Source organism: Sciurus vulgaris, assembly GCF_902686455.1.
Source record: "Sciurus vulgaris genome assembly, chromosome: 1".
Classification (NCBI taxonomy): domain Eukaryota; kingdom Metazoa; phylum Chordata; class Mammalia; order Rodentia; family Sciuridae; genus Sciurus; species Sciurus vulgaris.
In genome coordinates, this window is record NC_136461.1 from 111,654,863 (window position 1) to 111,682,811 (window position 27,949).

Sequence of the window (27,949 nt, forward strand, 5' to 3'; positions counted from 1 at the left end):
GGCTTTGAACTGGAGATCCTCCTGCCTCAGACTTCTGAACCACTGGGACTACAGGTGTGCACCACCTCACCTGGCCAGATCATGTACTTTTACTTATCCTCTGCCTACAAGATTCTCATACTGCAACTGTTATGCAATGTGATCTGGAAAACTGAAAAAAAAAAAATCTAAAGAATTCTGACCACCTTCCTCCCTTGATTACTTTGACATTAATTCTTGAACAATTTTGTGTTTTCTTAAGGGGCTGTAGTACTCAAGTGTTAAACGATAAATATATAATACTAAATGTGATTACCTATCAAATTAGAATCTCTGGTCTACATTACCTCATTGCACAATGTTATTTGCTTTTCTAGAAAATCTAATTCTGTCTCCTCATTGATTCTTTTTTCTCAGCAATTAGTTACCACTTGTACTGCTTGCATAAGTTCTGGTGTAACCATTCTTGGTTCGGGGTTCTTAAAAATCTGCCTCCTCCTTTACTTTACTCTCATATACTCCACCACACAAACTCAGAGCACTTAATGGGTTTCTGTAATATTTTAGATTAGTGAGTTTAAATATCTAGCTTAAGACCTTTTAAGAAAAGACAAACAAGAAAGTCACCACACCTGAACACTTTTGATTCTGACATTCACATGTCACTGCATTTGCAAGGACAGGAGATGGCGCCAGAAGACAGTGGAATGCCTTGGTTTTAGTCGTTTAGCCACCCCCAGGATAAGAAAAGAACTTGAAAAGGGAGAAGTCAGCACTAAGGATGACAAAGATGTCAGAGTTTGAGTAGAAACTGTCATTTAAAAAATAATAATTAGGGTTATCTTGACACCTACTCCATAACAGCAAGTCTAGAAAACAACAGATGTATTCACAGTAAACCTAAACATCAAGACAATGCTTACCTCTTTTCTCCCTCTCTCCTAGAAACCAGGGCAGTTGTCTGTTTGGGAGCATGAGCACCTAGAAGGGCTGCTCACTCAGGAGTGGAAAGTGTTGATAAGACATCTTTGTGAAACAATGTTCCATTTTATAGACAAAAAAGCCCACTAGCCCTGAAATTCTTCCCAGAAGAAATTACACCCGAAACATTTTAAATTTTAAAAATTCATATATTAGCCAGGAGGTGGCGCCTGTCAAGATATGCTACCTGCCTTGGGAAACTGACTCTCAGTCACAGAGGCTCCAGGGGAACTCTGTCCTGGCAGAGGTCATTCTTTGCAGACAGACCTCTTCTTTCCTACCATATGAAAGATATCTCTGTTCTTTTGTTGTTGCAGTTCCTCTGTATTAACCACTCTGATTCCAAAGAAATCTAATTTACACTTTTTTATTCTTTATAGATGAGATGGATGGATGGATGGGTCTTTGGGGAAACTTCAAAACAGAAAACTTTTCTGTAAGGGAAAAATAATTTCAGAGGGTGATGAGAAAATAAAAAAGGAAATGACATCTGAAAAATGGCTCTGTTTAGCAGATCAATCACAGGGGACAGAAAGGCGCAGCTAGTGCCTGTCTGCAGGAGCTGATGATCCAGCACATGCATTATTCTGTTCATTTGGCTTTTATCCTGCTCCCTTATTTAGCTTCTGCTCCCTTTGTTTTGGCTATTTATTGCTACTCAGAAGGAGCAAAGAGGACAGAGGGAGCTCAAATGGGTGCATCCTTCAGGCTAGTGACTCTGGTGAAGGGTACGGAGGAGAAAGAGCTTGAAATTATCGGTGTCTAGTTTGAAATTATCTGTGGGTTTTCACATGCCCTAATGAGGGATTTAGGATGTACATTCCGATCGGGATTTCCAGTCCTGTGGGGGAGCACACAGCAGCCCACATTCCTGAGACGCGCCGCCTCCATGCTCCACTGGCCCAGCTCCATGGTGGCAGGTTTTACTCAGTTCCATTGTCCTGCCTCAACCCCTCTGGGGCAGGAAGGAAGACCCTGGGCCCCTCTTCTATCTGGAATCACATAGACTCTCTGGTCTCTCCCTTCTTTTTCTCTGGAGCCCACCTTTTTCTGTGATAGTGATTATTTCTACGGTCTCCCCATCTCCCTCCAGCCCAGGCCTGTTAAGGGTCAGTGTCCTCTTCAGTGACAAAAGCCGCCCTAGATCTGGGCTCCCTGGGGAGGGAGGTGGCTGGGTCTGGCAGTTAGAGCTGCTGTCTCTCCATGGTGCTGTGGCACCCCTCCCCCACTGGGCACACAAATGGGCTTTATACAGCAAACAAAACCACCACCCCCCCCCAGGCTACACAGGCACGTGGACCCAGGCCTCACCATGGGAAGGGGGTGGTGTCAGGAACAGGAAAAAAGACAGCGCTCAAGACAAGTTCTCCTGGTCTTCTCTTATTCTCCACAACCCAGGTTTTTAGACTTTGACTTCCCACCCCCTATTACCCCACCTGAACCCTAAGTCCTCAGCTCCTTCTTGTCCTCTTCTTCCTTAACTCCGGACTCCTATTCCGGGGCAGCTCAGACACAGCAGGGCATTGGGAATTAGGGGCCCCCACCGGCTGCCCCATACCACCCAGGGTGCTACTCCTCAGGGGAGCAGGGCAGGCGAATGAGAACATAGTGTCCTCTTGAGGTGGCTGGATTGGGCCCCAAAGCCCCCCTTTCTTCCTCCTGTCTGCTCCAGGGGATACCCATCTGAGCAGTATCTGTGAACAGCAGAGGAAAGAAGAGCTCACCCAGCTGGGCTCCTGAGCCAGGGCCAGGGCTCCGGTGAAACGCGCGCTCTGGCTCTGAGCGGGGCCATCCTGCATGCCTAATTGGCTATTTAAGGAGCTGCCCGCCAGCAATCCAAGGCACCCCCCCCACACACACACATACATCAGTCCAGAGCCACCTTAAAAGCGAGAGGCAATTGTGAAGCCGCTGGCCAGCAAGTGGAGTGGAGACTTCAGAAAGAGATAGAGGGCAGGGAGAGGCAGCAAGAGATTTTTCCTGGGACACAGAAAGTCACGGTACCCCAATGAAAATCAAATTCCCTGGAAATTCACAGACAGAGACAGCAAGAGAAAAAGAGATAAATATACTCATCGCCAGAACTCTTCTTTCCCGCCTCTCCCTCTTTCAGTCTGTCCTAGTCCTCTAGTCCCCAAACTCCTGGTTCCCTGTGCCCCTTCCTTGGGATACCATGTTGTTCTTCGCCCTCCTGCTAGAGGTGATTTGGATCCTGGCTGCAGATGGGGGTAGGTACAACTGGATGTCTGTGTGTTGGTCTGGGCTGATGTCCACATGTCACCATGTGTGCTCAGTGGGGGAAAGAGAGGTAAAAGGAAGCCTAGGGGCTGGAACAATAGGCACAGGGGTGGGGGAAAAGCATATGGCACAAACTATTCCCTTTCTTTTTCCTTTCCCTCTTCAGCTTAGCTGATATTGGGGATAGGGGAGAAGTAGCCAGGGGCAAGGTCTGAATACGGACAAGTTCAGGAATTTCTTTGCAGTTCTGCAGAGCTCTTTCCCCACTGTCCTCATTCCAGGCCACCCTGGGAGCTTCTTTATAAACTCTGCCAATTAGGGAACTGAGATGGGGGACATATCTAACATGGCCTGCCAGACCCTGATCTCCAACTGATAGCCTGATCACCTCATACCTGAGGTCCTCTCTTGAGTCTATGGAGAGATTAACTTCCTACTTTTCCTCTGAGAGTACTAGCAGTAATAGTCAATATTTGTTTGGACCTTTATAGTTTAAAGTGGATTTTCAGGAACTTCCAGGAGATGAGGCATTCTTGGGAGAACTGAGGAGCTCCAGAGATGTCCCCAGGAGCCCTACACCTCTTTTTTTGTCTCTCATGCCTAGCACATAGTAGGTGTGTAACAAAGGCTTCTTAGAACAAGGCAAAGGAACTGCCTAGAGGTCAGAAGAATGCAAGAGGATAACAGAACAGACTGAGCCAAAATTTCATATAAGGAGAAAGGAAATAATAGGGAAAGAAGAGGAAGGGATATCCAATCACTGTGTTGAGGATTTGATGGGAGGAAACGGGCACCTCCAGGGAACAAGGGGATTCCATTTGTTGGAGTAGCCCACAGAGCTGGTAAATAAGAGGTTGCCTCCAGCTGTTCCTTGGGTAGCTTTTTAGAGTTGTCTGAGCTGAGGGATGGGCCAGTGGAATAGACCATGCTGAAATCCAAGACATCTTACAAGTTGGGGAAATTTAAGGGAATAATAGAGAGGAAAAAGAACGTAGGGTTTTCTCCAGTGTTTCTGGCCATTTTAATATTGCAGCAAAAATCTACAAGGCCTGCCTCTTCCCCTTGAAGCAGTCAGGCCCTGTGTGGGGGCTATACCGGCAGACCCCAGTCTTTCAGCCAGAGACAGGACTGCACGAGAGCCTGGCATGTGACCCAGCTGGCAGCTCTCCTTTTTACACACAATGCTTCACTTTCATCCTGTCCCTGCCAGCCTGGCTGCCTATGCCCACCCACCACCCTCAACCTAGAGTAGACCCTGCCCTGACTCCCACCCCTCCAGATGCATCAAGGATCTTGGGAAGGAGAGGTTCCAGGTAATGGGGAGATTCCTCTAGAGCTAGTGGGATCAGAAAGGAAGACTTGCAAAATTAATTTATAGATCAGTGCCTTCCTTTATGCAATGCTTCAAGGCAAAATAATAATTCTCCCTTCTGCTCTCAGTAGCAGTCCCCACCCCCCAGCACACATACATAATTCTTTCCTTTCTCCTCTTTCTGGTCCCTTTCCTCCAAACTCTTTGCCCATATTCTTACCTCACCCCACCCCAATCTTAAGTGTTAGATTGACTTGGCCCAGGCTGGAGAAAAGAGTAAGGGTTGGGCCGGCTGCACATTTAGATCCAAGTTAATTTTAGTCTCCAGGCTTTATCTCTTTTCATTCCTCTTACCCCTTTACTCAGCAAGCACCAGCAGAGCCTGGCTGTGATTTTAAATAGGCCCCCCGACCTTTCCGCTGAGGTGTCCGGTTTCAGGGCTTCCTTTGGGAAGTGCAGTGGTAGGAGGAGAGAGCAGAGGGGGAGGGGAAGCAGTACAAAGGGCCCCTGGGAGGGGAGGGCCAGGGCCCTGCCCCAGACTGCACTGACTATAACCCAAATTACTCTGTCTTGCAGGTCACCATTGGACATACAAAGGTGAGAGCAAAACTCCAGGACTGTCAACACCCTTTTCATATTGGGACCTCCTTACCTGGCAGGAAGACTTATCCTGTGGTGGGGCGGAGTTTCCTTTAGCTTTGCACCCTAATGCCTTCCCCATCTCCCCTTGCCCTGGGTTGTGCATATATGACTCGTAGACCCTGATCTAATCATTAAATCCCACACCTCATGATTCAGCATAAAAGCCAATTGAGTCCTCAATAAATCCATGTGGGAGTGAGGGAGTTGGAGTGGAAAGAAAACTGGGCAGGGAGAGGATCTCTGAGATTAGCTGCTATTTTCTTGACTCTCTTCATTTTTCTCAAGTCCTACCCCCAACCTGCTTTTGCAACTGGGACAGAGCTTGAGATGAGGGGTGAGGAAGAGCTAGCAGGATAGTTTGTGATCCTAGGGGAGGTGGAACTCTATCCCTCTGAACTTTCGATTAATGACTTAATAGAACTCCAGTCTCAATGCAAATTCCAGTGTGAGAGCAAGAAATGACTGAATTCCAAGACCACTTGATAGAGCACCCCAAGAAGACCTTCTCTCTCTTAGGATCATTTATTTTCCCTCATTTTATCATTCCTACTCCCTAATTCAACCTCTCTGGACATTCAGGCTTTCTATCCATTTCCTCTTCCCCTTATTCAGCTTTCCTGTCCTCAAAGTACAGGTAAGAGATACCACTCCACATTTACCAAAGTAATTGGGGAATCATCCCTGCCTCTGGGTTGACAAGGGAAACTGCAGCAGAGAGTCCAGTGCGGACTCCTACCTCGCCCATGCCTGGATGGGGGAAGTGCATTTCTACCTACACACAGATGGATAACTTAGCAGGGGTGTTGAAGGGTGGCTGGGGCTGGAGGGCAGGACAAATGTCTTTGGTAACCCCCACCAGGCCCACATGGTCAGGACCATTGGCCAGCCTCTTACCCTGAGTGTGGAAGCAATGCCCAGTCCCCCATCGATATCCAGACAGACAGTGTGACATTTGACTCCGAGTTGCCTGCTCTGCAGCCCCACGGATATGATCAGCCTGGTACTGAGCCTTTGGACTTGCACAACAACGGCCACACAGGTAAAAGCCCAGGCTCCAAGGAGTTCAAATCTCCAGTTCAAATCTTAGCGGCCAAGGGAAGGAAAGATTTTCATAACATGAGTTTTCAGAAAGCTCCATCCATGAACTAAGATATGAGAATGGGGATTGGGCTCCTGTAATCAAGGTGGGAACTAAATGCCTCTGATCAAGCCTGATGGGTAGATTAGTGTTCATAACACTAACTTGAACATCATTGAGAATAGGGGAGCTGTGCTAGAAAAGCATTGGTCTTTGGGAGGAATTATCTCCCAAGAAGTGGCAACTATGGGTGGAAATGACCTATGTTCCTCCACCAACTCTAGTTTGCTCTTTTCCTCACAGTGCAACTCTCTCTACCCCCAACTCTGTATCTGGGTGGACTGCCCCGAAAATACGTAGCTGCCCAGCTGCACCTGCACTGGGGTCAGAAAGGATCCCCAGGGGGGTCAGAGCACCAGATCAACAGTGAAGCCACAGTTGCAGAGGTATCAGAGAACAAAGAGCTTGGACTAGGACACAAGGGATGACACAGGGACAACTGGCTCTGGGGAAAGAATCTGGACACTGGGAAAAGCCATGCTGGGGGAATAAAGGCCAAGCTTTGGGGGACAGATTTAGAGCATGATGGGGATTGTAGCAGTGGCTAGGGTCAAAGCCTTGGAAAAGGGGTGAAGAAACATTAAATGATTGAATTCCCTCTCCCTTCCCTCAGCTCCACATGGTACATTATGACTCTGATTCCTATGGCAGCTTAAGTGAGGCTGCCCAGAGGCCTCAGGGGCTGGCTGTATTAGGCATCCTAATTGAGGTCAGTGGTCCCCAATCCCGCCCAGCTCTTTCTATTTCCTCTGCATCCCTTAGGCCCATCCCATTGCTGGCCTCCCTCCTAATCACAGGCAACAATGCACCCTGACCTGTATACCCTGATTCTGTACATAAATGTCTTACTCCCAATGTGGACTCATTCCACACTCTCTCCTTTTCCTCCCCTTCCAGGTGGGTGAGACTGAGAATCCAGCTTATGAACACATTCTGAGTCATTTGCATGAAATAAAACATAAAGGTGAGACCTAAAAATCTATACATAGCGAGATTAGATTTTAGGGAAACTCAAAAAACAACCTAAGAGGCTTTTGGAGATGGCAAAGTTAAGGCCTGTCTGTGGGTTTTGCTTTGGGGAACCCTGTCTAGGTAAGTTAGGGTACAGCAAGAAGATGAACTTGTCTGTTCTCCCCAGATCAGAAGACTTTAGTACCTCCCTTCAATGTGCAAGAGCTGCTCCCCCCACAGCTGGAACAATTCTTTCGTTACAATGGCTCACTCACAACTCCTCCCTGCTATCAAAGTGTGCTCTGGACAGTCTTCAATAGAAGAGCCCAGATTTCAATGGGACAGGTAAGTCTTGGAGAGGTGAAGGAAGAAACTTGTTATAATTTCAGACCCTTTCCCAGCCCCAAAGTGACTTCTCCCACTCTTCTCAGCTGGAAAAGCTTCAGGAGACATTGTTCTCCACAGAAGAGGAGCCCTCTGAGCCCCTCATACAGAACTATAGAGCCCCCCAGCCTCTCAATCAGCGGACTATCTTTGCTTCATTCACCCAAGGTGACTTTCCAAGGCTCAGATGAGATGGGAAACCAGGGAGCCCCTGAGAAGGAAAAGGCTAAGAGGGGAAGGGGTTTCTACTACTTACTTGGACTGGGAACCATCCCCAACCCTGGTGCCCAGTTGATTTTCCCAGGCATAAAAGCAGTGGGCAACTTCCAACTGGGATGGGATCTGAAGCCCCACTGACCCAGGTTTTCTTCCTCTACAGTGGGATCCTTGTATACCACAGGTAAGACAGCCCTACCCAGGAATTAAGGGACAGGAGGGACTGTCAGCAAGTGGGGGGAAAGTTCAATGTTAGTCCTAGGCTGACACCTTCCATTTTTATTTCCCCCAGGTGAAATGCTGAGTTTAGGTGTGGGAATCTTGATTGGTTGTCTCTGCCTTCTGCTAGTTGTTTACTTCATCGTTAGAAAGATTCGGTGAGGTCCTACTTTCCATTTCTGCAGTCCTTTCTTTTATATTAAAAAGCGTTCTCATATTTCGCCTCTAATTTGCTTCACTGAGGACACTAGTCACTCCCATGAACCATTATTCCCCCTTCTAGGAAGAAGAGGCTGGGAAACCGTAAGAGTGTGGTCTTCACCTCAGCACGAGCCACCACGGAGGCATAAACTCCCTCTTAGACATCATGGATGCCTTCCCTTTGTGTCTGTCAGAGAACCTCTAAAGTGGGGTACAGGGGTTGAACAGAAAGTACTACTAGGAGTTGTAGGCAGACACCCCGCATTTCCTGGACATCTCTCACACAGAGGTAAGGACGCAGATTCTCATTCAAGGAAGAACAGCAGAGCCTTCGGCCTCTCAAAACATGTAGGAGATCAGGAGATCCCTGTGTATTAACACAGAGGGCAAACTATGTTTAGTTGTAGGTAAAGTTGAAGATGTCCCCCCAAACCCCTCACCCCTCACCTTTATGTCCCTTCCCCTAGATGTATTACGGAATCTTCCCCAAGGAAAAAGGGCTTTTGCTGGGGTTATTATATTTTTTTGCTCAATATAATTGGAAATTAAAGCTTCTGACCTTAGTTCTGGCCTATCCTTTGGGGTTCTTGAGAATGGGAGAGTTCCTCAGGTGGTAGAGATAGGCAAAGGACATAGAAAAAGAAGCCTGGGTGATTAACTCCTTTTATCCCACCCCAAGGAGGGGACATCCAAAGTTTCCAACATGTTACACCACCAGCTCAGATTTCTGTCTTTGCACCAAAGCTATGCTTGGAGATCAGTGGTTGCCAGGTCAGCAAGGAGACTGGACAAGAGGCATGGGAGGGCAGAAATCTCAATTAATATATCATCCCCTCCCTTAAAAGTCAAGTTCCCCCACAATTATAAAGTCCTTTTTATTAGTCAAAAATCACAATCACCTTGATTAAAAGGATGGGACACTCCACCCTTAGCAGAAAATGATACAGTTTATAGAAAACCTCCCCACCCATCCCATACCCCAATTAAAAACTAGAAAAAATCCGCCCTCCTTCCCTGCGATGTCATGGTAGTCTGATTCCTCCAGTGGCTCTGCAGCTCTGGAGTGGGTCAGCTCACCACAGCACCCTCCACTTCACCTTGGGGAGAGGAGGGATGCTGGTGGTTAAGGTTAAAACCATTAGTTCCAGTAATACCAGTTCCCAAACATGCACTTCTCCTTCCTTTCCCCCAGGGCCTGGGACCAAGGGAAAAGGGGACAGAAATGAGCCCAGCCATAAGGAACAATTTGAGGAGGGAAAATATAGCCCAAGGAGGTTAGAAGAGTTCCAACATACCTCCTCCCTCCCCCAACTTAAAAAATAAAAATAAAAAGCAGTTTAGGGTCTTTATCACACCAAAAATGGTTCCCTTCAGACCTGAGAAAAAGACCAAGAAGTCCAATCTGGGGAAGGGGTACTGGAAAACTCAGAGATCATCTACCCTTGAGCCTCCATCCATTTCATCTCCAGGGCAAAGGCTAAACTAGGTCCCTTTTCTTGGCAACCTGCACTGTTCAGAACTGGAGATGGAGAAATACAGGGCGAGGAGATCAGGAGGGCACCCCAGGCCCAGGGGTCCCCCCCCAGGTTCCCTCAGTCCTCGGGTGGGATGCGCAGGGCAGAATACACCATCACCCGACTGTCCTCCTGCCGTCGGCCTGCAGAGGGGAAGGGGGGTGAGTCATGGGCAGGGTGAGAGCAGAGCACTGACACACAGGGATTCCTGGACAATAAGGGGGTCCCCAGGTGGTGGGGATAAGTGCAGATTCAAACCCACCAGTCACTGACTGGCTGAACCCAGGCTGCTCCTGGTAAAGCTTAGAGACTAAAGGTCACAAATGGACAAAGCAAAACCCTGAAGGTTGTTGGGATAGACCAACGAAGAGACAGAGAATGTGGGCAATGGACCCGGGCTGGGGCTGGGTTCAGTCATGGGCAGTGGACAGGCAGGTGGGATCTGTCAGGCGATCATTCCAGGTAGTCAGTCCTTACACGAGAGGCTGCGCTGGATACTTCGGAGGGACCCTCCTGCTGTGATGAAGGCCCAGAGCCCCATGGAAACAGTGACTGCATAGATGGGCAGCAAGCTGGCCTCATACCAGGGGTTCAGAAATGTCTGAGAATGGGGGTAAGAGTAGAAAAGAAGTTAGATTCTTTCTCTACCTAATCCCTATATACTTTTTGTGCCTCTGACCAAAACCTCCCCCAGATATCTTACTCAAATTCCCCAGTCTTTCCCTTCAGAACACCAACATCTTGTGGTTAAAGGGACTTTTGATTTTCAACTCCCTCAAAGGTTATGACCACTGTTGCTCGTCTCAGGCCCTCTGCATTATAGTTTGCCTAATCCATTCAAACTCCTCCCAAGAGCATCCCAGAACAGGTGACATAACTGGTGCTGAGATAACAAACCTGTAGAGACTCACCTTTCTGCCTCTGCCCACAGTAAATAAAAAATTTTAAGAGAGGACACATACCCCTGACCCATTTGCCATTAAATGCTTTTCTCCCTAACTCAGGCCTCTATCACCAACTCACCAGTCCCGATGTCAGTAGGTGACTCCCAACCACCAGGCCCAAAGCCCAGTATCGTCTCCTCTCACAGGCATCAAAGAACACAACTCCCCAAAAGGTATGGAGCAGGATAATGGCAGCTGTCAGAAAGGCTGCAGGGAGGAAGATGGGGATGAGATACATCCCTGATCTACTCCCAGCCTCCTGAGATGTGGAGCCAAAGAAGTCTCCCAGGGAAGGCCAATATATCAGATCAGGGCCAGGAATAAAAGGGACATGAAGGTAGGAGTAGAAGTGAGCCTTACCTGAAGTCAGGAAGTAATAGGGTGAGTCTCCATGGATCCCAACCACACCTGGCCCAAGTGCATCGGCCAAAATATTGATAACAGAGAAGACACCACTGATGATACCGAAGGAGAGACCAGAAACTGGGGGGAGGGAGGGTGTCATCAATGTCAGAAATCACTATAGCCTCATTACCAGTGACACCCTCCCATTCCCAGTTATATTTCACCACACCTACTCTCCCTCCAGACCACCTCTCCTTGGAAATCAGGTATGAAGGGAAACAAGAAGTCACTCAGAACATGTGGATGTTTGGAGATTTCCTTAGGGGAGGGGGATATCGAACTCCCTCCTCAGGTCCCTCTCCCTTGGCTCACCATAGGCCATCTGGCGAATGGAGATGGGAGATCTTCCGTCCTCACTCAGCGATGCTAACCCCTCATCTGCCTTCCTGGGATGAGGTAGAGTAGGGAGAACATGAGGGAAGGTAGGAATGCTCCTTTCCCTCTAATGTCTTCCCTTAGTGCCTCTTACAAACCACCACCCAAGGGCTGCCCCACTTCCCATATGCAACTCTCTGCCCCTCTTCCCTCCAGACCACCCCATCTTCTTACTTAAGCAGCTTGTAGTAGGCAAAGCGGAAGGCCTCCTGTAGAAGGACAGAGACAGCAGCACCAAAAATCAGGAGGCCATACTGGAGCCGGGCATCTGAGCGATCTGTCACATGGACCAAAATGAACCAGACCACAGAGGCCAGGAGCAGGGAGACCAGCCAGAAAAATGCCCTGAGAAAAGACAAGGGCAATGAGACAGGCAATGGTAGGGGCAGCCAGAAAAATCAAGGAAGGGAACCAGCCAAGGCTGCGGCATGAAAAGTGGAAGTTAGACTTCTGGATGGTCAGGGAGACAGGGACCAGATAAGGTGGGTGTCTCCACTAAGGAACTAGTCTGTAGGAATCTGAATGCAGGGGAAGGGGTATAAATCTGATTAGAGAGTCTTTGGAGAGATGAGAATCAGTCTGCAAGCACCGAAGGATGAAGTATCCATTCCTGGATCCTCCGTTTGGACACCGGACTCGGCCAGCCGAGGTCAGCAAAAGCCCCTCAGGAGTCTCGGCCTTGGGCTGCCTCTGACATCGCTGGGAGCGAAAAGAAGGAAATGTGTTCGATCTCTGGAAGGCGGAAATCAACTGTGGGAAAGGGCAAAGCACCCAGACCTCGAATCCGACCCTGTCCAACCTTCACCTCCTTCTTATCTCCCCCAACTCAGGCTCCCGGACTCGCCCTAGTTCCTCCAGCCCCTTCCGCTTCTATCTCTTCGACTCTCTCACGCCTCTTCCACCACCCCCTACTCACCCCGCAACCAGGATGATAACGCGAAGAGGGTCCCCAGCCACAGTGATCAAGAAAAGCGCGAAGGCTGGGCCGAAGGCGACGAAAGTGCATCCGAAAAACACTGCAGCCCCCATGGCTGGGCAGCTGGGGGCGGGATGGAGCCCCGGCCAAGAGAGGCGAATGGGAGGAGCGCGCCAACTGGGGAGTCTGCGTGGGGGTGGCGACGCGACCCCGCCGGGGGCGCGATGCAATGTCACCCCCGGACCCCGGGGAAGGGGAAGGGGGGGGTACTGAAACCCCAGAAGAGGGTCCGCCCGACTCCGTCTACGGAAGCCGAAGAGGGGAAAAACCCCGGCCGCAGCCCCATGGCCACCTCCCATGTAATCCCCACCCCCGGAAGGCCAATGGAGACTCGGTGAAGGCGGAGTTGTAGGAGAGTGGGCGTGGCTGCACGACCTGCTGGGAGTTGTAGTCTCCTGGTCCTCCGAGCCCTAGACCTCGCTTGGCAGTGGATCTAGCTGGTTAAAGGGAATCGGCTGGGGCTGGGCCTGGTCCTGGCACAGATACCTGGGTTCGGTTGCGTCTTGGCCGCGGTTTCCTTTCATTACTTTGTAGGGAAGGGTGGTAGCAGTTCTACTTCTTGAAGGGCTTCGGAGAGGGAAGATCCTGTTTGAATCCAAGAGACAAATACAAAGAACACAGGATAGGGGTTACAGGGAGATACAGACGGGTATTGTTCTTACTTGAATAAGAGGAAATTGGCTAAAGTTGCTGCTTAAAGGATGACGGTTAGACTTAAAAGCAGGAGCTCTTTGAACAAGCCAGTATTGGAAGCATGGAATACAGTATACAATTAATGAAGTCTTCATCTGTGATGACAGAATCAGAGAGAAGCAAAAGGAGCCTGGATAGAAATGTTACAAAGAAATTTAGAAGGAATTGAGAAGTTAAAAAGCAATTAGAACAATGGGGTTGAGGGAAAAGGCTCATGTCCCCCTACTCCACCCCCAGTCATTCAGTTCCTTTTATGTCATACTTCCTCTGTTTATTTTCTGAAAAATGAATTTCACTGGTATCTATTCCCCAGACTGGAGGCAGAGGTTTCCATATTAGAATGAAGGAAAGTTCAAGTAGGAGAGGAGGGTATGATCATCTCATTTGAATAGTGAGGGGTCGATCCTTAGGGAGGATGTTTAGGCAAAGGACTCCTAGGATGGGAAATTGAATCTGAAATATTGTTTCTAAGAGTGTAATCAAAACACACACACACACACACAAAACAAAAAAACTACAGAAATTATTTGAAGAAAACCAGGGTTCCTGGAAGGGATTTATCATTTAATATATGTATCCATTCACACAGATGTTTTATACTTTTTCCAGAAAATTCTGGAAAGAATACGAGGAATAGATTTGCACAGAAAGTCATGCAGCAAATCTTTCTCCAAAAAGCTTGAGAGGACAGGCATCCTGATCAGTGCTAAGGACTCCAGTGTGTCCTGAGACCAGCAGGCTAAGTCAGGGAAAGATAAGGGGGTGAGATGACTCTTCTTTGAGCTGTTAGCATTGCATCTCCTGACAGGTAAGAGCAGACTCTAACCTGTCTTGTGTATGGGTGATTTCAAAGAGACTTGCATAGTGCCTGGCTCATGGTAGATGTTAAGCAGATATTTATTATCTGTTTCAAAACAAAATACTGTTTTCTTATCCCATTGCCTGTGAGCTCTAAATTGCCTAGCAAACTGCATCTAATACAGTTTACTGTTTCTGAACTGAATTGAAAGAAAATTGGAAATTGAGAAATAGAATGATAAGAACTCTACCCCTGTAGTCCTCAATGAAGGGAACCATACCAAGTGATTGAAAGTGGAAGATGGAGTATGGCATCTGCTAAGGGAAAGGCGTTCTGTGTACTACTTCTTCCATTCCATATACAGGAAGTTTAGAAAAAAGGTGAGATGAGGTCAGCACTGACCAGAGAGGAAATAACTAGCCTTGGCTGAGAGATTTTTATCAGAAACAACTCAGCAGGTGCTTTGAGAGTCAAACAACATATATTGCTTCCACCCTCCATAGCCAACACAGGCAGACAAGAGGGACTATTTTAAGTCGAGAAAAAAAACACCCCTTCCTTTGAACATTTCCACTATGGTGAAAGAGACTATGATTAAGCCTCAGAGAAAAGAGCAACTCTGAATGGTGAATGGTAAGTGAGGAACAGCAAGAGAGCAAGCTTTTTGCAAGGACTGGGAGGAAAAAAGGATAGGAAAGGGGATAGAGGGTAAGCTAGACGGACTTCTTTGGTAGTGGCAGGGGGAGTACTGCATTAACCCAATCTAGGGTTAAGGAGTTCCATGAACAAGTTTGCATCTTTTGCCTCTCTCAGCTCTGGCTAAGGACTGGTAGTAACTGAAGATCTATCTAGTCAGCAAGTAGGCGGAGAATTCCGCCCCCTGGGAGAAGAGTCACTGGAACTCCCTCCCAGCTTTGGAGCAGCGGGGAAGGCGGGGTAAGTTTGGTGGGAAACGGAGTAATTTCCTCTTTTTACTTTTACGGCGATATTGCAAAATCCAGAATGGATGTCCTCTTTGTAGCCATCCTTGTTATGCCACTTATCCTAGGTAAGTCCACTTCTCTTCCTGAGCTTTTGCAGTAGGTCTTCTACCATAAATGGGGTGGGAGAAAAAACTTGAGGAGAGGATGAGTTGTACATTTCAGTTGGGAGTAATAGAGCCTTTAAAAAAAATTAGTTGTAGATGGACACAAAACCCCTATTTTACTTATTTATGTGGCGCTGAGTACTGAAACCAGTGCCTCAAGCATGTGAGGCAAGCGCTCTACCACTGAGCTACAACCTCAGCCCTGATAGTGCCTTCTTAATCTGTGCCAGAATCCAGTGATTGGGCAGGACAGAGATCAGGATGGTAGAGCCACCAGGAAACAAGGAGATAAACAGAGTCCAGTCAAATAAGAGAAGGTTTTCAGATAATGGAGGGAAGGAAGGTTCTTTAGCAAGACTCAACTCACTTTTTGTTCACCATAAAGTTGAACAAAATTAAAGGGACTAACAGGAGAATGAAGGAGGGAGGTGTATTCTTAGAAGTTAGGGCAGCCTAAAACTTAGTAAAAGAAGCCAGGTTATCTCCTTTCTCAAAGAGTAGAAGGAACACAAACACACACAAAACTTATTAGTAAAGACATGGCTGTGGGTTGGCCTTTAGGGTAGTGGAAAACTGACCGTCCTCAGGGACAGGGTCCCAAGAGTAGCATGGCTCCTTCCCTCTTTTGTTCCCCAGTCTGCCAGGTGTGTCTCATTGTTTCCCTTTCCCCTAGATCCTTGTGACACTAGTTTAGGATTGGAGGGAAAATGTTTAAGGAGCTCAGGAAAGTGTTTAGCAGGAGGCCTAGAATTCTTGATTCAATCATCAAAGGCACATATTTTTAGTTCTGGAAAGGAAGAAAACTAATGGAGAAGGTTCATTTAGTCCAGCTGACTCATTTTAAGAAAGCGGATGTTAAATAGTTTGTCAAGGTTTTTCAGCTAGTTAGCATGAAGGTGGAACTAAACCGAAATCTAATAGCTTGAGAGTGTGTTAGTTATTTGTGAGAGACACTGATGAGATGATTTCTTAGGCTACAGGCATAGCTCAGAGAACACTTGCCTAGCAAGTGCAAGGCCCAGGATTCAATCTCCAACACTGTTACCCGCCCCCCCCCCCCCAAAAAAAAAAACAAAAAACAGTAAATTCTGTAGCATATTGAATAGAAGATTTGGTGTTCTCAGTTTCAGGTCTCTATCTTCTTCCTTCTTTTGGGTTTAGTTCTCTCTTTGGGTTTATAGTATGTGAAGGGATCTGTTTCTGTTCCAGGAGATCCTGAGTTGAAAGGGCACAGATTAGCAGGCCTCAGTACAGGTATGGAATCCAGAAGACAGAAGAGTTTACAAGTGCAGAGGCAGGGAGATAAGAAGACCCTTGGAGGGGAGGTCAAAAGAAGAAAAACTGGTAGATTTGGGATCAGCCTCAAATGTCCTTTTGTTGTTAAGATGTCCCTTAACCTATAGTCCTTATCCCCATAGGACAAGAATATGAAGATGAAGAAGGACTGGCAGAAGATGATTATTATCAGGTGGCCTATTATTACACAGTTACCCCTAATTATGGTGAGTGCCTCTGACCCTAAGTCGGGTGAAGAGAGGCTTTGGGAATACTTAGTTCTGAAACTTTGCCATTCCCTTTGCAATAGAGCAAGTGAATGAGAGAGAAATTTGGCTATGAACAAAAATTATCAAAGCTCACGCTGTTATTTTTTCAAGCTAGTGATTTTTAATTCTTTGGAAAATGGTTGAAACACTTTGGAAAGTTTCAAATTTGTAAATTATTTTAGATACCTGATGAAAATATAAACAAGTACAACATTCATAAACATTTTAACATTAAAGTTAATTTGAAGTATATTATACCAATGTAGTTTACAACTTGAGCAAGTTGAAGTATTCTGAGCCATTTCTTCCCTGTTCATTTCTGGATTTAGAATTCCCTTTCTCCATTGTTACTGATTTTTTTTTTTTCCTCCCCAGATGACTTTAGTGCAAATTTCACCATTGATTACTCCATGTTTGAGTCAGAGGACAGGTTGGTGAGTGACCTCTGCATCTTAGAGTTCAGGACAAATAAAAGTTAAAAAGAAACTGGGCAATGTTGAAATGTAACTGATTAGCAAGAATGGAAATTAGATAGCTTGAAACTAGGAAGTGAGTCCCAAACAGACTTGTTAATGACAGTTAGGGAGAAGAAGGAAACCAAACCCAGTAGCTTTACTAAGAACTAAGAACGAGGTGTGGTCAAAAGATTTATTGAACTGGGTGTGGTGGTACATGCCTGTAATCCCAGCAACCCAGGAGGCTAAAGCAGGAGGATCACAAGTTCAAAGCCAGCCTCAGCAATTTAGCAAGACCTTGCCTCAAAATAAAATAAAAAGGGCTGGGGATGTAGCTCAGTGGTAAAGCTACAATTCCCAGTAAAGTTCAATTCCCAGCAAGTACCTCAAAACAAACAAAGAAAGGACTTGTTGAATGGGATAGCTAATACATTATCCATGAAAGCACAGAGTAGGGAGAATCCCAGAGCTTAAGTCTTTTTGAGTGGGAAGAGTGACCTGGGTGAGTACTGGTGAAGGGGAAAACAGAATGAGGATGTTGGATGGAGGTGATGATAACTCTGTTTGCATTCCTACTGAGAGCAGAACAGGTTCAATAAGGAGGTAACAACAGAAGCAGTGGAGTCTACCATTATTCTTGAAACAGAACGTGCAGACCATCAGAAGCCCATAACCGTGAAAACAGTAACAATGGAAACAGTAAGTTGAATGCAAATTAGAGAGGAGGGAGAGAAGACATCCTCTACCCAGATAGATCCCAGGGCTGGTGGTGTGGAATAGAGAGAGAGAGCTGGAATACTAGGCTTCAGTGGAGGGGGAAACCAGATAACTACTGCTGCAATGAAGGTGTTCATCTCAACTTGGCCATCATATATTTCACTGAGATGTAATAACCCTCTATTCAAAACACTGGGAAGATCCATTCTAATTAAATTTCAGTTCAATAGCACTTAATGTGTATGTATCTGTGCCTGAGGCTGCTGAGGATGCTGATGAAAAATAAATCTATGATGTTGCTATTACCCTTGAGGAATTTACAAAACTGATGTTCACATTTATGGAATATTTAGAATAAAATGAAAGGTATGTTACAATATTAAATTACATATAAATTTGAGAGCATGTGACATAGGCAAGTGTTTTAGCCATTGTAGGAAGAGAGATAGTGATTGAAGAAGAGAGTCTAGAGAATGGAAAGAGTAGGAATTAAGTAAAAAAAAAAAAAAAAAAAAAAAAGATACCTTCCTAATATTTGCTTGGTGACTTTGCATAAGGCAAGATAGAACTAAATTATGGATAGTCTGAAATGTCAGACTGAAGTTTGGCCTTATAAGTAATAGGGAGCCTAGTAAGTCCTTCAGTATGGTAAAGAAATGATGAAAGTAGCATTTTAGAAAAAACTATTTGTCTGGTTTGTTCAAGATGAAATTTAGTGGAGAAAGATTCATCAGATTTGCATTGTTCCAACAATAATCTGCTAAAAGCCTGGACTGAGGAAGTGAGTGACGTTATGAATCTAGAGGAGAAAGAGAAAAAATATTTTGAAGAAAATGCCTTGCTTCATTAATAATTTCATCTGAGGAATAAATGAGGAGAGAGTAAAAATAACATATAGGTTTTTAACATGTTTGGGAAAATGGTTGACCAAAATCGGGACTTTTGGAAACCACAGTGGTGTAGGAGGGAAGTTATAAATTTGGTATTGGCCAAGTTGAACTGATACTGACAGCCCTAAGAGGGTGTCCTAAAGGCAGCTGAACTAGGTCAGAGCTAGAGTTCTAAGTGTAAAGTCACAGTTACGAAAGTAAATGAGCTCAACAGAGCCAGTTTGCACAGAAGCTCAAAAGACCAATGAACATGCTTGAAGAGGAAGAGGAATCAAAGATAAAAAGAAGGAGTGATTGGAGAGGCGGACAGATAGCCATGCTTGTGTTAGAGTCTAGAAGAGAGAGTTTAATATAATCAATCAAATGCTACCAAGAGACCAAGGAGAAGGAGATCATTGGTAATCCCTAAGAAAGTAGTTTTAATTAAGTGAAAGCTAGATTTTGTGGAGAAGGTACATTATGAGGAAATGGAGGCAGGTATAGACTAACCACCTGAAAACTCTGGTAATGAAAAAAGAATAGCCACAGCTGGAAAGGGCAACAGGCTCAAAGAGCAACCTGCATATAGTTGACCACAAATGGGAGGAGCCGGTAGGAATGGAAAGCAAAAGATTGACAATAGGGACAGTTAGATGTTTTTAAAGTATACAGTTGGTTCACTTTAGATTGTAAACTTCTTAAGGACAGGAACCATGTCTTCATTTGTATTTATATTCCCCCTATAAGCACCAAGAACAAAGAACAGTATCATGCACATAACACATAAAAATAGGTGTCACTAAATTGAGTTGGGGTCTCCCTGGTATGGTCAGGAATTGCAGGAAGAATTTTTTATAGTAATGGAGAGGAGAGCCAGATCTTCCTCTGAGAGCAGAGGTAAGAAAGAGGTTAGTGTAAAGATGTGTCTATCCTTCTGAGGAGAAGTGGGAAGCAATAGGATGACACTGGACTGATGTGGGGGATATTTGTATTTTAGCAAAATCCAGATCTGAATGATGCCGTGTCCAATCTGCAGAGTCCTGTTTCCCTTCTCCTGTCATGGGTCCTCCTTCAAGGGGGGATGTATTTCATGTAAAGGTGAGAGTGCATCAACTGGCCTTGGGGGAGTCTATGGAGTAATTCTTACTAGATGTCCTTGTCTAGTGTTTCCAGCCTTATCAATTCTCAGCTGCTTAAAGATAGAAGGAGGAGCTGGGCATGATGGCACATGCCTGTAATCCCAGAGACTCTGGAGGCTGAGACAGGAGGATTTCAAGTTCAAAGCCAGCCTTAGCAATTTAGTAAGGCCCTGTTTCAAAATAACAAAATTTTTAAAAGGGCTGGGGATGTGATTCAGTAGTTAAGTGCCCTGGTTTCAATCCCCAGTACCAAAAAACAAAAGACAGAAGGAGGATCACATTTATAAAAAAAAAAATCCTCATTATCTAATCTTAAAAAAAAGTTTGGGAGATGTTGAGACAAAGATTATGAGTCATTAAGTTTTCTAAACTATGAGAACTTCATGACCTCCTAGAGCAGAGGCAGATAGACTAGAGAAAAAAACCTCTCAAGACTGCCAACATGCCTTGAGGAATCAGAGCTGGTTCCATTCTGGTCATTATTCAGAGGGCAAAATGGGTGGGTCCTATAATCTGGTGGAGTCCAGAGGCAAAGTTCAGAGTCAGAAGGGACGTTGGTTCCCTAATGTACTGGAGTGATAATGAGGAAAAGGAGCAGGGAAGAGAAAGCTGTATTATAAGGAAGGAATTTTACATTGGGATTCTAAATAACTATGGAACATAAAGAGATTCAGTAGGGTGCTGTCAATATGGTCCAACTGGTAGGGTGGTTGCCTAGAACGCGCAAGGGCCGGAGTTCGAGATTCAGTAGGAGGAGGAAGGAATGAGGAGGGGAAGGAACATATTTCCCCCAAGAGATAGAATAGGGGAATCCCAGCTCAGAATATAAATTTGAGGAGTTTTCATAGAGGTAGGAAGGGGCATGAAGAGACTTCATGGGTTCCCTGACCCTGTTTTCTCCTCTTTGCTTTTTTAGGTGAGAGAAGGCTGCTATGACTCTTTGGATGGGGGTTTGACAAGAAGAAATTGGAAAATAAAATTAAAAATGAATGAAATAAATCTAGTCACTGTCTACTTCATGGAGGTCTGTTCTAAAGTCACAACACTAAAGAGAGTACCAGGAATTGGGGGCAGGAAGAGTAGATTAGGAATAGAGTTAGGTAACATTAGAAGGAATTATGAATTGTAAATATACCTGGAATTTGGGGTAGAATGAACACCCACAGATGAAAGGTTTATCCAGAGTCCATAATTTCCTCTAATTCTATTGCTTTATTAAATATGGTGTTGAGACACTATGCTTGGGGAGATAGGGTTGTGGTTTATTTAGAAAGCTTTTTTCTTTTCATAAAATAAGCACATTGTTAAATATAGGTAAAATATTAAGTGTTAGAACAGATTTGAAGTAGTCACACTTTCCCCCAACTTCCACCTATACTTCTGCTCAACAATGTGCCGCCTTTTATATTTAGTAATTATGGCAGGGACACTTTAAAAATAAGTCTCTATCCTCAGGACCCTAATCAGAATTGGGCTGCCCTCACATCAATGTTACAGCAGCACCATACACGATAGCCAAATTATGGAGCCAAACTAGGTCCCTTCAACAGATGAATGGATAAAGAAAATGGATAAAGTAATACAATGGAGTATTACTCAGTCATAATTAAGAATGACTTTATGGCATTGGCTGATAAATAGATTGAACTGGAGACCATCCTAAGTGAAATAAGTCAGCCCCCAAAAGTCAAAGGTTGAATGTTTTCTCTGATATGCAGAAGCTAATCCAAAATAAGGGGAGGGGGTCCTAAAGAAAATAGAAGAAAGATCAGTGGAGTAGACAAAGAGGAATGAAGGGAAGAGAATGGGCTAGGATAGGAAAAGACAGTGGAATGGATCTGACCTAACATTCCCAGGTATATATGTGAATACACTATAGTGAATCTCAACATCATGTACATCCACAGACACTAATTTTAAAAAACAAACTATAAGTAAATAGCGAAAGATCAGTAGAGGGAAAGGAGGGGTGGGAATAAAAAATACATTTTAAAAAATCATAGAGGAAAGGGAACGGGGTGAGAGAAGGAGAAATACTGGAGACTGAATTAGAACAAATTATATTCCGTGTTTTTATAATTATGCAAAAATGAATTCTATTGTCACATATAACTTTAAAAATCCCAACATAAATAAATAAAATAAAATGTTAATAGTGTTAAAAAAAAAAAAAAAAAAAAAAACTGGGCTGCCCTCTTGCGGTCTCTCCAGTGTTATAGCTTCAACCAACCCACAGTCCCAGGCTCTCACACCCTTTCCATTGTTCTCTTTAAATACTGCAAGGGACAACGAATAGTGATGTCTGTTACTTTTGAGACTCTCTAAATTCTGTACTTGTCTCCCTCCTTCCTTCAAAGTCTTTCCAATCCCCTCCAGTGGACAAATAAACTGAAGCTGAATAAAGCCACAGCCTAGGAGATCAGGGATCTTCCACACTGTTACCTGTGCTAAAATCAGATAATTCAGGGCACAAGGCCTGAAGAGACAGGGCAGAAAAGACAGGAACAACCGAGTTCGGCTTTGACCTCTACGGTCTTGGCGGGCTGGCATCTGAGCTGGTAACGTGCGTGGCAGGTTATGTAAGGAAAGGGCTGAAGGAGCCGCCCCAGCGGGAGCCCGGGAGAGGACGCCGTGTTCTCGGCCGCAGTCCCCACCCTCCTCACCCAGCAGGGCAGGAGGCACCCAACTTGGAGGAATTAGAGTAGGGGAGGGTGAAACAGAGACCAGGGAGTCACGAGGGCTGGGACGCCGAGATTGGGAACGGTTACACAGTGTCACACATCCATTCTCTCAACACGTTGCACACAAGTAACTGAGGGTTTCCACGTGCTGTGCTCGTGAGCGGAGGCGCTCAAAGAGGGGGCAGACGTGTTAGCAGGGGAGGCAGAACCATAGGTCCCACGCCCCCAGGCACGCGCATCCAGTTGTTCAGCCATTCTCTGAACACTCTAAGCCTGTGGGTCTCCTTCGCATCATCATTCTATTTAAGGTCATGGGCTCCGCCCTTTTTCTCCCCTTCCTACTTTTTCACTCCTTTTCCATCCTCCTCCTTTTCTCCTCACCGGGTCCTCTCCTAGAGCCGCATGTAGGGGCGGAGCACGGAATGCTTCCCTCCCAGCCAATCATCACCGGACTACTTTTCTATTGGCCGAGCCCCTGTGAGCTGTAGCAAATGGGCTGTGAACTTCATTAACGGGAATCACGTGTTACCGGCTAGACAACCAATGAGAGTGCGAAATCTGTGTACGCAGGGGGAGGCACGTGCCGAGCCGCACGTGTCTGGGAGGGGGAAGGGGCGGGACCCACTGAGAGTGAGGCGGAGGTGGGTAGCCAAGACCCAGAGAGACTGAGGAGGAGCTGGACGGAGAGTCTAGGCTGCGCCGATCGACCCAGGTAAGGAGACTCAGAGGGCGATGAGTGAGCCGCTGGAGAAGGTTGGAGTCAGGGGGAGTGGATTTGGGCGACTGCACGCAGATCTTGGTATTGGTGGGGATTGCATCACCTGGCAGGCGCGACTATAGAGGGACCAACGCAAGGATCTTGATCAAGAGAGATTGGGAAAGGTTAGGAGGTCGGTCCCTGTGGGGGTAATTTTCATAGGGACGCTAGTTAGGTTAGGTAGGTTCAGGTGTGCAGATTTACACTCGCGGGTGGCGTGACTTCAGATGGTAACTGAGAGGTCGAACTGGGGAACAAACCAGGAGAACAGCAGAGGAGGGAAAGGTATCAAGTCAGATATTTACTCCGAACCGAGGGAAAAGAACAGAGGATGTGTTAGGCCAAGAGCTGCTCTGCAGAGACCAAAGAGGCAGCCCCAGTTTTTTAATGAGTGGGGGTAGAGGAGATGTCTTTTTCTATTGTCTCTATTGGGGAGGGGAAATAGAGGTGTTATGCCATGCAGTGCACCTCAGTCTCCCAGTCCATTTCGTAATTCTTAGACTCTGGTTTCAAACTCCCTCGCTTTGCTCTTCAGTTGCAGGTTCCGATCTTTGGGTGCTCCAGGAGCTACTCTCCAGCCCCTGCTTCTGGACCTATGGATTCTCCATCTAGTGTTTCTTCTTATTCCTCCTCCTCTCTTTCTCCCTCTTTTTCCACCTCCCCAGTGAACGGTGACTTTGGCTTCCCCTCTGATAGTGAGAGGGAGGACAAGGGGTCTCAAGGGCCCAGGCCAGACACTGTTGGGCAGAGGGGAGGTTTCCCGCCTAGCCCGGGTCCTATCCGCTGTAGGCATCGTCGCAAGGTTTCCAGTAACCAACATACAGCATCTCACCTGGAACAGCGAGGCTTGACTTCTCCTATGGCGGGATCTGGGATTAAAAGATCAAGAGATGGTGAATTGGAAACCTGTCTAAAAATCCAGGGTTGTACCACAGAGGGAGACCTGCTCTTTGCTCAGAAGGTAGGAGAAAGGAGACCATATTGCTCAACACTCAACTGGTTAACGACCTTAAGAGGATAGTATTGACGCCCAGATTTGGAGGCAGAGGAAGAATCACTACTCATACGGGCAATTCTTGGTCTTCTCATAGCCACTGTCCTGTTTTCCTACAGTGTAAAGAGCTCCAAGGATTCATCCGCCCCCTCACAGACCTACTGAATGGACTGAAGATGGGTCGCTTTGAGAGAGGTAATTATTACTTGCATTATTTTGGACTACATTCCCACCTTAGTATGTGTCTATCTCTTTCAAATGTGTAAGTCTCTAAGTCTTTGTTCTGGGCCTGGCTTGTTTCTCTTTTGTATTTGTGATTTGATTTCTTTAGGCAAATAAATTTTAACCTCCTGTGTCCTTCCTTTATCTGACTACAGTATTGAATCAATACTGGTCCTTAATCTTTCTCTCTGACTCCAGGATTGAGCAGTTTCCAGCAGAGTGTGGCAATGGACAGGATCCAGCGCATAGTAGGTGTTTTGCAGAAGCCTCAAATGGGGTAAGTCCACCTGACTTGCGCCCCAGTACCTCATAAAAAGGAGACCTCTCCAATCCTTTCTTGTTTCTTTTTTCATACTTAATAGTTTGTTTTTGTTTTAATATCCTTTTCACAGGGAGCGTTATCTAGGAACCCTGCTACAAGTAGAAGGGATGTTAAAGACTTGGTTTCCTCATATCGCTGCCCAGAAGTCATCAGTGGGTGGTAGCAGACATCAGATGGCCAAGGTAAGAACTTAAAACCTAAGGAAAGGGCTGAGGATATGGTTCAGTTGGTAGAGTGCCTGCCTCGCAAGCACAAGGCCCTGGGTTCAATCCCCAGCACCGCAAAAAAAAAAAAAAAAAACTAAGGAAGAAGTGGGAGAATAATAGAGAAAATGGAATATGCATGTATTTTCTTCTGGATCTTTTAGGAAAGGAATGCCTTAAGTTTCTTTTAGGAAAGGAATGCCTAAACTTCCTGCATTGTCTTAATTCCTAGATGATTTTTGTTCTATTTTGTTGGAATCACTAGGCAGAACTCCATGAAGTTTAATCCTATCCCTCATGTTGCAGTTAATCTGCTTTCTGTATACAGAAGGCATTTTTTACCTGTACAAATTATTCATGTGGGAAGATACCTCAGCTTCTCTCTGTAAATGCTTTCTTCCTTGCTGCCCTAAAACTCTTCCCCTCTTTTGACTCCAATGCACATATCCTTGTATCAAATCCCCTGGAAGCCTATAAGTCTATACTGGGTTTAAAGAATTGATAATAAGAGGTACATCACTGGGAATAGGGGAGAGGGCACCCATGGTGCATCCATAGAGAAGAGTGTTGGATAGATTCTTGGACCTGGTGTGGAAGTGACCTATTTTCTGTGCCTTTGAAATAATAGGGTGTTTAGAGGGCATTCAAGTAATGGGGAGAGGGGAGTGTCCTAGATAATGATATATCCTTGTTTTCAATCAACAACGTTTACTAATGCTGTGAAAATAACTTGATTAAAAAATAAGTAGAAGCTGGGTGTGTTGGGTCAGGCCTGTAATCCTAGTGGATCAAGAGGTTGAGGCAGGAGGATTGTGAGTTTAAAACCCACACAGCAACTTAGTGAGATCCTGTCTCTAAATAAACTATATAAAAATGGCTGGTGATGTGGCTTAGTGGTTATATACCCCTGGGTTTAATCCCCAGTACCTTAAATAAATAAGCAAGCAGAAGAATCTTGCCTGAATATTAATTTATACTTCATAAAGCATTAAACATAGAAAATTAGAATTTAAAATAGAGAAATTGTGAAATCATGTTTCCAATTAATAATACACTTTTCTTGGAGCTGGGGCTATAGCTCAGCACCACACACACACACAAAAAGAGCACTTTTCTTTATAGTTACGCATAGTGGTACATGCCTAATCCCAGTTACTCAGGAAGCAGAGGCAGGAGGATCACAAATTTGAGGCCAGCCTTGGCAAAAACAAAACAACTTTTCTTTAAAAAAAAATCTATATTGAGTGCAATGGAATATGCCTATAATCCCAGCTACTGGGGAGGCTGAGGCAGAAGGCTCTCCAAGTTCAAAGGCAACCTTTAACAACTTAGCAAGCCTCTTAGCAACTTAGTGAGACCCTATCTAAACACACACACACACACACACACACACACACACATACACGTGTGTTTTTATATATAAACACATTAAAAACATCTAAAAGGAATTGTTTTATAGTGAGAATCTGTAGGACTATTTGTTGACTATCCAATGTCTTATATAGTGTGTGGCACATAGTAGGCTCTCAACTATTTGTTGAATAAATGGAAGTATAACTTGTTTACTAAAAATTTTATTTAATATGTTCTTACCTGGCAAGAACATATCTGTTGCACAAAACAAGGTATGTTTGCACTGTGAACCGAGTTCCCAAGAAAAGCAAAGGATTTAAGCAATAATGTTGGAGTCAGTCTGAAAACTTTCTTCACAGTTTTTTTCTCATTTCTCCCCTTCCCTAGAATTTTCCTAGCCACCACAGTGATGAAACTACTTCCTCTTCTGCTCCTCCTATGGAAAAGATGGGCCAGACACAGCTAGGACATTTAGTTTTGAAACCAAAGCAGCCTTGGCACCTCACAGAATGGCCAGCTATGAACCTCACCTGGATCCACACCACCCCTATTTGCAACCCCCCTCTAAGTTCCCCAGGTACCATATCTTTTAGCCATGATCCTGTAGACACTGGAACCAGCATTGGTGTCATCTTTTTCCTCCAGCATGGAGTGCAGTCCTTCACCCACTCTGCTCCTACCACTCCAGTTCCATCTACTACAGCATCTTCTGGTGATCCTAAGAAACTATCTGGAGAGGGACCTCGCTGTCACAGTTTGCCAGTAACTCTACCATCAAACTGGAGCTGCACTCTATCCTCTCCTGGTCTACCTACCATGACTAGTGAGATGAACATAGGACACCTAGAGGAGCAGATGAAAAGCCACTCTCCAGTTGTTTCTGATGCCCATCTCCTCAACCCCTAACCCAAGCCATGCGATTGTCCTCTGTGATTCCCAGTTTGTGTAAATATATGTACATATGTTTTTTACTTCTAATGCGTGCATTTGTGTTTAGGGCAGATAAATCCTTTCTGGTTAAATAAATTATTTACCTAAGCACTTTGGGGTACATTGAAAACTTTCTACCTCACATACCAATCTTTATCCTTTGAGTTGCAGAAAAGATGAGATGGGAATATTTGTGAGTATGAACTCCACCACATTAGAGTATGGATGGGACAATATAAATCTGTGAGGGAAGTAAAGAGACTCTTGCTGCTGTTTTCCAAGGAAATACCCTTAGGAAAGTTACAGGATTCAAAGTTGAAAAATTTTTTTTTTTTTTCAGGCTCAAAGACTAGTACCTTTCACTTTGTATTTCTCCCCTGTGTAATCTTTTAGCTGTCCTAGGCCAACAGGTTCTTCTGCTCTGGAAAACCTCTTTGCTTTGATGGGAGATGTTGATGCTTGTGGGTAAATGCATATGTAACCTTCTCCTGCCAGAGGAGGGGGCCCAAGACCCAAAACAACCACTGTAGTTGCCAGTTTTGAAGAAGAAAGGGTGTCCCACAGTTATCAGAGTAGTAGAAAGTCCCTTCAAACACTGGGCCTCATCTTTTTTTTTTTTTTTTTTTTTTTTTTTCAAACTATCCTTTGATTTTTGGGCCTCATCTTTATTCAAAAAACTGTACCTGCTAGCTGTATAATAGACTAAGGA

The 27,949-nt window shown here is 45.3% G+C and overlaps 4 protein-coding genes across 9 annotated transcripts; 3 read left to right on the forward strand and 1 right to left on the reverse strand.

Moving 5' to 3' along the window:
- Positions 1–1,545: 1,545 nt before the first annotated feature.
- On the forward strand, positions 1,546–8,824 carry CA14 (carbonic anhydrase 14). Of its 3 annotated transcripts, XM_079124306.1 has the most exons (12): positions 1,546–2,358; positions 3,084–3,188; positions 5,087–5,107; positions 6,012–6,191; positions 6,534–6,676; positions 6,904–6,999; positions 7,188–7,254; positions 7,429–7,586; positions 7,673–7,793; positions 8,005–8,025; positions 8,134–8,218; positions 8,344–8,824. In XM_079124306.1, exons 2-12 carry the CDS (start codon positions 3,134–3,136, stop codon positions 8,408–8,410), a joined length of 1,014 nt encoding a protein of 337 aa, XP_078980432.1. In that variant the 5' UTR covers positions 1,546–2,358; positions 3,084–3,133; the 3' UTR covers positions 8,411–8,824. The 3 variants fall into 3 exon arrangements, with proteins under 3 accessions (XP_078980432.1, XP_078980431.1, XP_078980433.1); XM_079124305.1 differs by lacking the exon at positions 1,546–2,358 and having other exon boundaries at positions 2,397–3,188; XM_079124307.1 differs by lacking the exons at positions 1,546–2,358; positions 3,084–3,188 and adding an exon at positions 4,463–4,511.
- Positions 8,498–12,773, reverse strand: APH1A (aph-1 homolog A, gamma-secretase subunit). 2 transcript variants are annotated; one of them, XM_079124163.1, is made up of 7 exons: positions 12,416–12,773; positions 11,674–11,844; positions 11,437–11,510; positions 11,080–11,202; positions 10,799–10,926; positions 10,253–10,376; positions 8,498–8,628 (listed from the first exon to the last, which is right to left on the reverse strand). In XM_079124163.1, the coding sequence occupies exons 1-7, from the start codon at positions 12,526–12,528 to the stop codon at positions 8,618–8,620; spliced, it is 744 nt and encodes a 247-aa protein (XP_078980289.1). In that variant the 5' UTR covers positions 12,529–12,773; the 3' UTR covers positions 8,498–8,617. The 2 variants fall into 2 exon arrangements, with proteins under 2 accessions (XP_078980289.1, XP_078980288.1); XM_079124162.1 differs by lacking the exon at positions 8,498–8,628 and adding an exon at positions 9,123–9,918 and having other exon boundaries at positions 12,416–12,772.
- A 1,667-nt stretch (positions 12,774–14,440) lies between these two features.
- On the forward strand, positions 14,441–20,777 carry LOC306642296 (uncharacterized protein C1orf54). The gene is made up of 7 exons (XM_079107957.1): positions 14,441–14,600; positions 14,781–15,015; positions 16,473–16,556; positions 16,974–17,032; positions 17,639–17,752; positions 19,637–19,737; positions 20,695–20,777. Exons 2-6 carry the CDS (start codon positions 14,970–14,972, stop codon positions 19,733–19,735), a joined length of 402 nt encoding a protein of 133 aa, XP_078964083.1. The 5' UTR covers positions 14,441–14,600; positions 14,781–14,969; the 3' UTR covers positions 19,736–19,737; positions 20,695–20,777.
- A 2,300-nt stretch (positions 20,778–23,077) lies between these two features.
- CIART (circadian associated repressor of transcription) lies at positions 23,078–27,345 on the forward strand. Of its 3 annotated transcripts, none has more exons than XM_079131923.1 (6): positions 23,078–23,171; positions 23,752–24,177; positions 24,330–24,405; positions 24,631–24,709; positions 24,825–24,936; positions 26,698–27,345. In XM_079131923.1, exons 2-6 carry the CDS (start codon positions 23,812–23,814, stop codon positions 27,214–27,216), a joined length of 1,152 nt encoding a protein of 383 aa, XP_078988049.1. In that variant the 5' UTR covers positions 23,078–23,171; positions 23,752–23,811; the 3' UTR covers positions 27,217–27,345. The 3 variants fall into 3 exon arrangements, with proteins under 3 accessions (XP_078988049.1, XP_078988051.1, XP_078988050.1); XM_079131925.1 differs by having other exon boundaries at positions 23,102–23,171; positions 24,006–24,177; XM_079131924.1 differs by having other exon boundaries at positions 23,107–23,171; positions 23,882–24,177.
- Positions 27,346–27,949: the final 604 nt, after the last annotated feature.

Bases quoted from the DNA above. Each gene is read 5' to 3' on its own strand.
- CA14 (XM_079124306.1), top strand. From the start codon at position 3,134: ATGTTGTTCTTCGCCCTCCTGCTAGAGGTGATTTGGATCCTGGCTGCA. The intron at 7,255-7,428 runs GTGAGACCTAAA...TGTTCTCCCCAG, and splicing joins GCATGAAATAAAACATAAAG to ATCAGAAGACTTTAGTACCT. The intron at 7,794-8,004 runs GTGACTTTCCAA...CTTCCTCTACAG, and splicing joins CTTTGCTTCATTCACCCAAG to TGGGATCCTTGTATACCACA.
- APH1A (XM_079124162.1), bottom strand. From the start codon at position 12,528: ATGGGGGCTGCAGTGTTTTTCGGATGCACTTTCGTCGCCTTCGGCCCA. The intron at 11,511-11,673 runs GTAAGAAGATGG...ACCTCATCCCAG, and splicing joins GCCTACTACAAGCTGCTTAA to GAAGGCAGATGAGGGGTTAG. The intron at 11,203-11,436 runs GTGAGCCAAGGG...CCCTCCCCCCAG, and splicing joins CATTCGCCAGATGGCCTATG to TTTCTGGTCTCTCCTTCGGT.
- LOC306642296 (XM_079107957.1), top strand. From the start codon at position 14,970: ATGGATGTCCTCTTTGTAGCCATCCTTGTTATGCCACTTATCCTAG. The intron at 17,033-17,638 runs GTGAGTGACCTC...TACTGAGAGCAG, and splicing joins TTGAGTCAGAGGACAGGTTG to AACAGGTTCAATAAGGAGGT. The intron at 17,753-19,636 runs GTAAGTTGAATG...TTTGTATTTTAG, and splicing joins AAACAGTAACAATGGAAACA to CAAAATCCAGATCTGAATGA.
- CIART (XM_079131923.1), top strand. From the start codon at position 23,812: ATGGATTCTCCATCTAGTGTTTCTTCTTATTCCTCCTCCTCTCTTTCT. The intron at 24,178-24,329 runs GTAGGAGAAAGG...GTTTTCCTACAG, and splicing joins ACCTGCTCTTTGCTCAGAAG to TGTAAAGAGCTCCAAGGATT. The intron at 24,710-24,824 runs GTAAGTCCACCT...TCCTTTTCACAG, and splicing joins TTGCAGAAGCCTCAAATGGG to GGAGCGTTATCTAGGAACCC.